Here is a 9,947-nt window from a genome sequence, read left to right as displayed (position 1 = left end):
GGGATCATGAAAACGATAAAGAAAATTATTTTTTCACAGGAGTAGGCATATTTTGTAGTTCTATTTGTTCAATATCAGAACCAACTGTTGTTTCTGAATGTAATGCTGTTTCTCCGTTATGTGTAGGAAGAGTGTTAGAAACACAGACGTCTCCTGGTGTCACAATTTTAAAGCCTAAAGACAATATTACAAGTTTGTAAAGAGCCCAATGACCAAAATACAAAAGGCCAGTTATAGTTGCACCCAGGGCTGCTATAATCATTCCCAAGGCTGCTATAATCATTCCCAAGACTGCTATAATCATACCCAAGACTGCACCCAAGACTGCTATAATCACACCGGTCACCCGTAAAGCAAGTACCGCAAACTCTGCAAAGACTATTTTAAATTATTAGCAAAAAAAAAGAAAAAAAGCATCACTATAAAGGAAACATACAAATTAAACTAAGTAACATTAAAACAAGCAAACAAACGTAAATAGCAATAGGCACCCAAATTTCACTGTAGAACCGATTTTCATTTATCCAAATTGAAAGAAACTTTTGGACTTCGAACTTTTTGTCTACTGCGAATACAATGATAATAGACCAAATAATAAGCAAGGGCCAACGAAAATTACTGCGGGTAGAAATCCTTCCATCAGGATAATAGCTATTGTGGAATTTAGAAAATTCAGTAAAAAGGTCATTTAAAAACTCTTTTATTTTATTTGTTTTAATATTCATCTTGTCTTTTTGAGGCTTAATGGTGTTGGTAAAGAGGGATTGTCGGGATTGTCGAGATCGTTGAGATTGTTTGTTTACCTTTTCAGGCTTACACAAATCAAGTCCCTGCTCTAGGTCCACATTACAAACATCTTCCACCATAAATAACTCATTGTAACCAGGAGGTTCAACCTGTTTTTTCAAGCTTTCTGGATTTGACATTGGAATAGAACGACAGCACTGTAATTTGATGACTTCTGATTCACTAGTATTTTTCCCCAAAGTAAAATTAAAAAGAGTGGTTTATGGAAAATAAAAAAGAAAATATACTAAAATATTTTAAGCCATAAACGAGAAAATTAAAAAAAAAACCAAAATGGTGAATGTTTTACGTTCTGAGGTGTCTCATTTATTTAGGAAAAGCATTATGATGTTGGCATCTCGTAATCCTTACAACTTTTTTCTTTTCACAATTTAACAGCTACGCAGTTTGGTATCTGTTTAACGATACGTTTAAGTACGATGTGTTTTCCTTGTGACCTAGTATATTACAGTACACAGTAATACAAGTAGCATCTGCTATTGATATTTTTATATATGAATTAAATTGTTACCTAATCACTAAAGTAGCTGTAGCTTATTGCTGAACCTCGTTCTTTATTTTTCAGTTTTTCTCAATTTATAGCATTTAAAAATTTTTCTAAATATCCTGCATAATTAATAATATGTCTATCTCTATAACTCAGAGTGGAAAGTTAATAGAGCAAATATAGAACACTTGACGTATGGTGTTATTCAACGTAGTAGTATTTAGTAGTATTGTTGACCTACATACATTGTATAGGAGATTATGCTTAATCCAGGGGATCATACAAAGGATTATCCTATAACCCTTATTTTCGTTCCGCAGTAAGTAGGTGTTTGTATGCTCTGAGGCTTAGTAATATATAGCGATCAAGAGAACGTCAATATCATAGAAATTTGGAACTATCTTCATCCTCTTTTTAATATTTTACCGATGAGATTGCTATTATTAGTTACGTTGCTATCTATCGTTGGTTACACTAATCAGTTGCTTTCCAACTGACCTCGAAGACGCTCCAGCTGTAATCTGGGTAGCCCAATTTCCTCCAGATAACACTACACAGCACTATGAATTCAGATATATCGTAAATGAATTATATAATGCTAGCAAGATGACTGCATTAATGAACCATATATATATCGATAATCCGCTTATAAGCAATTCAACTAATAACGTTACTCACGAGTTATTGATTGATCTCCATGAACTTTATAATGACGGAGAGATTTCCAGGATAGTTCTACTCAGAACTTTGGTAACTCAATCTGCGGATGATGCTACATGGATAATCAACTTGACAGATGATGTGCTTAATGGATTACCACTGCTGAAGAAGCGAGACCGATACACCACACAATGTCATAGTACAAATATGGCAAGCACATATGACTGTGACACTGGAGCCAATGCTGTTGGAGCCCGAGGTGGAGCCACGTTAGCAGCCGACTATAGAGGTGATTGGGGGGGGGGGGTAATGTTATACAAACCTTTGGTAGTAAAAGCGTGTCTTACTGAGATCTAGCATGTGATGTTTTGGCTTATTATCGATGATTGTTCTCAATCAAGAGCAAACACCCACCCTGAAGTATCAGGCGTTATACCTGGTTCTGCTGGAATGCGTAGAGTATGTGTTAGTGATAGAGGATCTGGGTGTTAATATTGCATCCCATTGTCCATAATAAAGATCAACGCTTGAAGTTTTAAAACAATTAAAAACAACCCAAGTTAATTGTGTAAAGTTTAAATTGGAAATGTAGCATAGAGGGTAATACCTACGATAAATGAAGAAAAATGAAAACTTATAAGGATTAAGAGAAGCATTAACTTCATTGTCTTAATAGTATAGCGTAACTGTTGCAAGATTGACAGCGATATGTAAAAGTAGTATTTAATACAGCAGTTAAAAAATGTTCAGCCCCTTTAATTCCGGTAAAGCATTCAGTCATCCTACTAAGGAAAGATTCACAGAATCGACATATTGATTGTTATTCCTTCCAACTGAAGCGGCAGCTGACTTTGTGTACTACTGGTGGACTGAATCTATCATGATTAACAATTTCTTTATAAAGTATTTGACATTCAGTCATAAAAATAACAAAAAAAATTGAAAGAAGCAAACCGTTACATACATTACATACATATTCGATAAACATGGTTATATGTCGCCATTTTTAAGCTTGAAAATGATTACATGTTTAACTATTGCTCTTTGAAACAATATATTTTGTCGGTTTTTTATTAGTAGCTAGTATATTTATGTTTAAATTTCAATAATATTTCTTCATTAATTTATTTCAAAAAACCTAAAAAAAAAAGCTATACATCTGTTTGCTCTTATATCATTTCATTATCTAAGTACAGCTTAAAAGTTTCCATTGGAAACTGAACACTATCGATATTATTTTTAGCTACCGCTTTTCTGTTCCTACATCATTGAAAGTTGACAAACATTCAAAACGATAATACTAAAGTAATAACACGCACACTATATTATCAGTAATGTTGTTTTATTAGTATCAGCTAACAATAGTAAACGTCAGCAATATTACTACACTACACTACACTACACCTTGATATACTCGTTGTGCATCACCATATGCCATACCTAAAATACCAAGATTTCTTCGCCAATAATTGCGGAAGGCTACATGTCTATTTCAAAAATACCCATTGAAAGCGACTATTAGAAAAGATCAGTAGAACTCAATATTTTATCATCACATATATTTACAATTTGATTATTTCGTATACTATACTCTCATATTATCTGTAGAATTGTAATGCTCTACTTCTACAACGTATTATATCACTGTGATTTATTGCTAGTACTACTCGTACCAACAACTTCCAACTCAGTACGATACTAGGAATCAAATACTGCAATTCAACCTTTCTTCATACTTCTCTATTGTTTTGAGATTAGAACTACATTTGTCACTTATGAATTATTCCAAAACAGTACGCAATACTACCGTATTGATTGATGCCTTTGACAATTAGGAATCTCATTGAAGTAAAATTTAGAGCACTTATTGATTGTGAACGACGTAACAATATTACTGGTCATGTTAGTTTTCGATCTTTTTCCGGATTGACATCTTTACCTGCTTGCAATTTACTTAACGGAATACCATACAATCACTTTGTCAAGCAGAACTTGATACGATCTGTTGAACTAAGCAAGCGTGGGACTAGCGACATAGATTATGAATTCTTCTTAGTGCATTGACGATTGCGCCGGAGATGATTGTTATTTTACATTAGGTTTCATGAATACATGTATCTGCAGAAATAAATCAGAATTATATGTCTTCTTCAGCAATAAGTACGAATACTGATATGGAAATGTTTTTTACTGCTTTCCACATCATAATTGTGCCGGTATTTAAGATGCACATAACTAAACTTATTAGATCACGGGGACACAAGTCTGTTGTTTTTATCCGGCATATTCAGTAAATACGATGTATGTGCAATAATATTAAAGAATAAGCGTTTAATATCAATTGCTATCAATAACCAAATAACAATTCAAAAATCAAAGCTAGTAATTGTATAAATAAAATAATGATGAACTACAAAATATGGTAGACAGTAATGAATAATAGTATTAGCATAAAAAGATCATATTTTACGAATCAATTAATCGTATATGCTCGTACAAATATTACTTATGGAACTAGCAACGCCGCTTTGTCAACTACGGTGTGACTTAGGACTATTCGATTAATATATTTGTGTGATGTTATAAAATTATAACGCTATTTTGACATATGCACAACTGGTAGATGCTTCTTCATAGTATCATTATCGTAAAAAGTTTGTTACTCGACTCATTACTAAGATATAAGTAGTTCACTAGTTTTTTGGATGGTGGTGGTTCACCGCTAAGAATACAAGATTGATAGACTCTCTATCCATCAGTCGAGAGACCAACCTGTAGTGGGTATGTCGTGGACTTGGGAGGATTAAATTAGAGGAATTGTGTTTTCTGAGCTACGTGTTCTATTTGCTCTATCAACTTTACACGATAAGTTATTTAGACATATTGCTAGTTGTGAACAAAACTAATCAAACGTAATAATAAAAATAATTCTAAATGCCATAAATTGAGAAGAACTAACCTCGTTCCTCAGTTCTGTAATAAGCTATTACAGTGATAGGTAACAGTTTAATAAATATCTATAGAAGGTGCTACTTATATTACCTGTGTACTGTAATATACTAGGTCAGAAGGAAAACACATCGTACTTATACGTATCGTTAAACAGATACCAAAACTGCGTAGCTGACATTATTAAACCATTTGAGCAACACTTGAGTTTTAGCAATGAGCCAACCTTTATAGAGCTGATGTAATTTTCAAGGGATCTATTGAATATTACAACACCTTCAAGGAAAGGAAATGAATAACGTAAATGTATTACAAATTTGTCTACTTACATAGAATACCCGATGATAGCAATCATTAGAAAAGATGATAAATAAAGAACTACAACTGAACCTCCTAACTCGTTTAGTATATTAGATTTTACGTCTAGTGATAGTTTTCAACCCAAATAAGTTATACTCTTCGATATAGCAATGATTACTCTAGTTTTATTACTCATAATGTGTGTCCTAACTATTGATGCTTATAATACCAATTCGTCTGAGTTCAGATAGGCAGTAGTTGATTGTTTTAATGCATATAGTAATGTGACTAACGGAACGATAACTGAGTTTGGGTAGACTTGTATTATTTAATACAGTCGAAGTTAATGATGGTGATTACACACGTTTGATTGACGAGTGTTTCTTTAAATAAACGAATGTCAGAAGGGTTGCTTTTCATTATGAAATGGCAATTTAGATGATGTGCCAATATGTTCAGTATCTCTCTTTGCGTTGACTACTATGAGTATTGAATTCGATGACAGTTCAAGACATAATATGAACATGACTCAGCTGATGCAATTAGGTGCGTTTGATAGACGCTCAGGCGACGATTTCATGGTCCAAGACTTCAAAAACGGTATACGTGATTGTTCAGGAATACCAGTTAATAATCGAAATTTAGCATTTAAGGCTTATGATGCTGTTAAACAGAAGTGCGATAGTTCCATAAAAGTTTTTAACATACAGGATATAACTATAAAAGGAGCAACATGGCAGCACCATAACTGCCAAAGTACAGGCAAATGGTATTCCCAGCTTTACGATTATCAAAATACTTTTATAGGAAAGCAAGAATACAATATTTTATTCGATTGTTACTCATACTTGAAATACAATTTGAATGGTTAATTGTTGAGCCGGTAAAATGTACTAAACTCTAGATTCTGTGTGAGTGCGACGCGAATATGGGTTTTTAGTAAACTAAACGAAATGAAATTGTGCCACGTTGGAGCATTTATACTCTACATACCTTGAGAAAAATGTTATTTCGTATAGTATGTTTATGTTGTATATAGAAACTTAGCAAGGACCCTGTCAATTTAACAAACTGTTATAAATAAAATATTTATCGAGAAAATAATGAAGCAAGTTTATTAAGATTTAGTGTATAGCGAATTAGCAGGAATTAGCTTTATTAAGAGTTGCGAGATCTTCCATATTTTAAAAAGTAATTCAAAAGCTAATATACTTAGTGTATAAACTTTATATATAATATTTCTTTGCTATTTTAATTGAATAAAGGAAAAAATGATATATACTGTTTTGCTTCTTACATCCTGTCATTATCTAATTTACAGTTCGTTCGAAACCCGGCAAAAAAATCCGTTGATTAATAAATAGCTATCGTCTGCTAAATAGGGGTTAAGAAGTAACAAATTGAAATTTCGTTTGCACGAGCGGAAAAAAGGAATATTATTTTTTTGTAGCAGCAGTATATTGTTGAAAAGCTAATCTAGTGAGGATGTCAATATAAAAACAGTGATTTTAGAAAGACTCTGAATAATTTAATTCTTTGCTACCAGAATTTAACTTGCAATTCAGAAATTTATTAAATTAATAAATAAGCGACTTATCAGTTTGCATATACTACATTGCATTTTTCAAGTTTCCAGACACATAACCTTAGAAACGAGTCATTCATGATGTATCATTAAGAATTCATTTTGTAAACGCAGTAAATGACATTCATAGTATTTGATTAAGCATAAAACGAGAGATAAAAACATTAGTAACATTATGTGATAATATCTTAATTAAAACCAATTAATAAATTTTGGTTAATGAAACACCTGTGAGGTGATTCTGGTTGGTTCCATAATTGAAATTCATAACGAACGCACCTTATGTGCATGATTTGGACAGGACAGTCAATTCGAACATTGTTAAGAATAGTTATATTCTATATGATCATGAAAACGATAAAGAAAATTATTTTTTCACAGGAGTAGGCATATTTTGTAGTTCTATTTGTTCAATATCAGAACCAACTGTTGCATCTGAATGTAATGCTGTTTCTCCGTTATGTGTAGGAAGAGTGTTAGAAACACAGACGTCTCCTGATGTCACAATTTTAAAGCCGAAAGCCAAAATTAAAATCTTGTAGACCAGCCAATGGCCGAAATATAAGATTCCAACCATAGCTGCTATAACTCCTGCTATTGTTGCAGTGATAATCACACTGAACGCTGCTATAACTCCTGCTATTGTTGCAGTGATAATCACACTGAACGCTGCTATAACCACACCGACCCATGCTATAACCATACTGATTAACGGTAGAGCTTTTATAATAAGCTTGGAGCAGTCTACAATAAACTATTAGTAAAGAGAAAAAACAGCTTCAGTGTGAAGGAAACGTACAGTTAAAAGCAGACAATAAGAGTATGAATAAGCCAACATAAATAACAATAGGCCCCCAAATTTCACTGTGGGACTGATTTTCACCTATCCATTCTAAATATGACTCTTTTATTTTAAATTTCTTGTCTATTGTTAAAATAGTGATAATAGACCAAATAATAAGCAAGACCCATCGAGATTTGTCCTGAGTAGAAATTCTTCCATTAGGATAATAGCTATTGTGGAATTTAGAAAATTCAGTAAAAAGGTCATTTAAAAACTCTTTTATTTTATTTGTTTTAATATTCATCTTGTCTTTTTGAGGCTTAATGGTGTTGGTAAAGAGGGATTGTCGGGATTGTCGAGATCGTTGAGATTGTTTGTTTACCTTTTCAGGCTTACACAAATCAAGTCCCTGCTCTAGGTCCACATTACAAACATCTTCCACCATAAATAACTCATTGTAACCAGGAGGTTCAACCTGTTTTTTCAAGCTTTCTGGATTTGACATTGGAATAGAACGACAGCACTGTAATTTGATGACTTCTGATTCACTAGTATTTTTCCCCAAAGTAAAATTAAAAAGAGTGGTTTATGGAAAATAAAAAAGAAAATATACTAAAATATTTTAAGCCATAAACGAGAAAATTAAAAAAAAAACCAAAATGGTGAATGTTTTACGTTCTGAGGTGTCTCATTTATTTAGGAAAAGCATTATGATGTTGGCATCTCGTAATCCTTACAACCTTTTTCTTTTCACAATTTAACAGCTACGCAGTTTGGTATCTGTTTAACGATACGTATAATAGCGGTGAGTTTCTTTTGCGACCTACAAACTAGTGGTATGCGGTATGTCTAACTAACAATTGTTATAATTATTGTTATAAGGAGTCTAATGGTATCGGTCACCGATATAGCTAAATAACTGAACTGAGGAACGATGTTCAGTTGTGTCTCTATTTATAGTATTGCAAACAATATAGACTTTAATAAATCATCATCGAGATCTATTTAATTGTTGTATCATCTATCATTGTATAATTTGAATCCTTAATTATGACATTGCTAAGGATGATTACATTCTATATGATCATGAAAACGATAAAGATTAATTTTTTCACAGGAGTAGGCATATTTTGTAATTCTATTTGTTGAATGTCAGAACCAACTGTTGCATCTGACTGTAATGCCGTTTTTCCATTATGTGTAGGAAGACTGTCAGAAGTAAGGACACCACCTCCCGATGGCTCAACTTTTAAACCGAAAGCCATAATTAAAATCTTGTAGACCCCAATGGCCGAGATATAAGATTCCAGCCAAGGATATAAACATGCAGCAAAATTTTATTTTCCTACATTTTCTATTTTGCTATTTTCATAAATGTTTATGTTAGCATAATTTAATTTTTAGTCTTCCTTTTTTTTTTGTTCTAGATGAACAATAAGGCATCTAGAACACCATTAGAACAGAAGCTTTTTAGTTTAGATTATTTTAGATCTTTTGAAAACTTTAAAAGAGTAAAATGTAAATAAAAAAAAAAAAAAAAAAAAAAGTTAAGTTATAATTTATCGAATTTTATGTTGTTTTATCTTAATTTACTTTGTTTTATTTTATTTTATTAAGTTTTAATATTTTTGTTAATTTTTTTTTGTTTTATTTTAATTTACTTTGATTAATTTTCATTTTATTTATTTAGTATATTTATTTATTTTCTATCAAAATAGCGAAACTTGTATAATATATTAATTCATTATTCATTATTCATTATTTTCATTATCTATAATATTTCAACTTCATATACTTTTCTATTTTTGTCGCTATATTCATTCTACAACATGACATATCACTCTTCTTTTTGTTTATTATTACTCAAACATTTTCTCTTCTAATTAACGAAATTTAATCTTTTTCTCTATTTGTTTCATTATTGTTTCATTATCTGTTACTACTTTATTCTCTACTTTATTTTTTTACTTTCAATAACAATAACAAAAGTTGTACTTTTCTCTATCGTATTCAATTCCTATTTGACATATTCATTGCCAGCTGATATATCACCAGTAATTGTAACGACTGTTTTTTCAATAATTTAGTTGATTTGTTTTAGTGGAATAGAATGCACTAATTTCATCATCTACTTTCCAATATTTTCATCTTCTATCTCTTTCTCTTTCTCTTTCTCTTCCTCTTCCTCTTTTCTATCTTTCTACTTGAAATTCCTTTTTCTAATTGACATTCCTTTTTCTTACTATTACTCCTCTTATTCATCACTATACGTCGTTCAGTTGGCTTTATCGTACCCTTAACTTTTTTTAACGAAGCTAATATTTATCAAAAACAAACATCTGTTTTCATCCTACATACACGTACTCTTTTACTGC

The 9,947-nt window shown here is 31.7% G+C and overlaps 4 protein-coding genes, 2 long non-coding RNA genes and 1 pseudogene across 7 annotated transcripts, besides 5 other annotated features; 3 read left to right on the top strand and 4 right to left on the bottom strand.

The window, feature by feature from the left end:
* Window positions 1-6: 6 nt before the first annotated feature.
* On the bottom strand, window positions 7-926 carry SPOM_SPAC212.01C (uncharacterized protein; the record flags this gene model as incomplete). The annotated part of the gene is made up of 2 exons (NM_001018173.2): window positions 7-378; window positions 437-926. The coding sequence occupies 2 exons, from the start codon at window positions 924-926 to the stop codon at window positions 26-28; spliced, it is 843 nt and encodes a 280-aa protein (NP_595035.1). The 3' UTR covers window positions 7-25.
* A 257-nt stretch (window positions 927-1,183) lies between these two features.
* Window positions 1,184-1,540: an LONG TERMINAL REPEAT.
* A 32-nt stretch (window positions 1,541-1,572) lies between these two features.
* Window positions 1,573-2,466, bottom strand: SPOM_SPNCRNA.2015. The gene has a single exon (NR_191382.1). It is a non-coding gene; the product is annotated as a non-coding RNA (long non-coding RNA).
* Window positions 1,901-2,311, top strand: SPOM_SPAC212.02 (uncharacterized protein; the record flags this gene model as incomplete). Its single annotated transcript, NM_001018172.1, has 1 exon — window positions 1,901-2,311. The coding sequence occupies one exon, from the start codon at window positions 1,901-1,903 to the stop codon at window positions 2,309-2,311; it is 411 nt and encodes a 136-aa protein (NP_595036.1).
* An 858-nt stretch (window positions 2,467-3,324) lies between the features above and the next one.
* Window positions 3,325-3,667: an LONG TERMINAL REPEAT.
* An 8-nt stretch (window positions 3,668-3,675) lies between these two features.
* Window positions 3,676-4,034, top strand: SPOM_SPNCRNA.2014. Its single transcript, NR_191381.1, has one exon. It is a non-coding gene; the product is annotated as a non-coding RNA (long non-coding RNA).
* A 753-nt stretch (window positions 4,035-4,787) lies between these two features.
* Window positions 4,788-5,083: an LONG TERMINAL REPEAT.
* A 135-nt stretch (window positions 5,084-5,218) lies between these two features.
* Window positions 5,219-5,383: an LONG TERMINAL REPEAT.
* A 302-nt stretch (window positions 5,384-5,685) lies between these two features.
* Window positions 5,686-6,075, top strand: SPOM_SPAC212.03 (uncharacterized protein; the record flags this gene model as incomplete). The annotated part of the gene is made up of 1 exon (NM_001018171.3): window positions 5,686-6,075. One exon carries the CDS (start codon window positions 5,686-5,688, stop codon window positions 6,073-6,075), a length of 390 nt encoding a protein of 129 aa, NP_595037.1.
* A 538-nt stretch (window positions 6,076-6,613) lies between these two features.
* SPOM_SPAC212.04C (uncharacterized protein) lies at window positions 6,614-8,077 on the bottom strand (the record flags this gene model as incomplete). Its single annotated transcript, NM_001018170.3, has 2 exons — window positions 6,614-7,532; window positions 7,588-8,077. 2 exons carry the CDS (start codon window positions 8,075-8,077, stop codon window positions 7,156-7,158), a joined length of 867 nt encoding a protein of 288 aa, NP_595038.1. The 3' UTR covers window positions 6,614-7,155.
* A 257-nt stretch (window positions 8,078-8,334) lies between these two features.
* Window positions 8,335-8,629: an LONG TERMINAL REPEAT.
* A 19-nt stretch (window positions 8,630-8,648) lies between these two features.
* On the bottom strand, window positions 8,649-8,840 carry SPOM_SPAC212.05C (annotated as a pseudogene). The gene has a single exon. A coding segment is annotated over exon 1 (192 nt).
* Between the last annotated feature and the right edge of the window lie 1,107 nt (window positions 8,841-9,947).

This window comes from Schizosaccharomyces pombe (genome assembly GCF_000002945.2).
Source record: "Schizosaccharomyces pombe strain 972h- genome assembly, chromosome: I".
Taxonomy (NCBI): Eukaryota; Fungi; Ascomycota; class Schizosaccharomycetes; order Schizosaccharomycetales; family Schizosaccharomycetaceae; genus Schizosaccharomyces; species Schizosaccharomyces pombe.
Note: the sequence above shows the minus strand (reverse complement) of the source record. Positions and strands in the feature narration are given on the sequence as shown.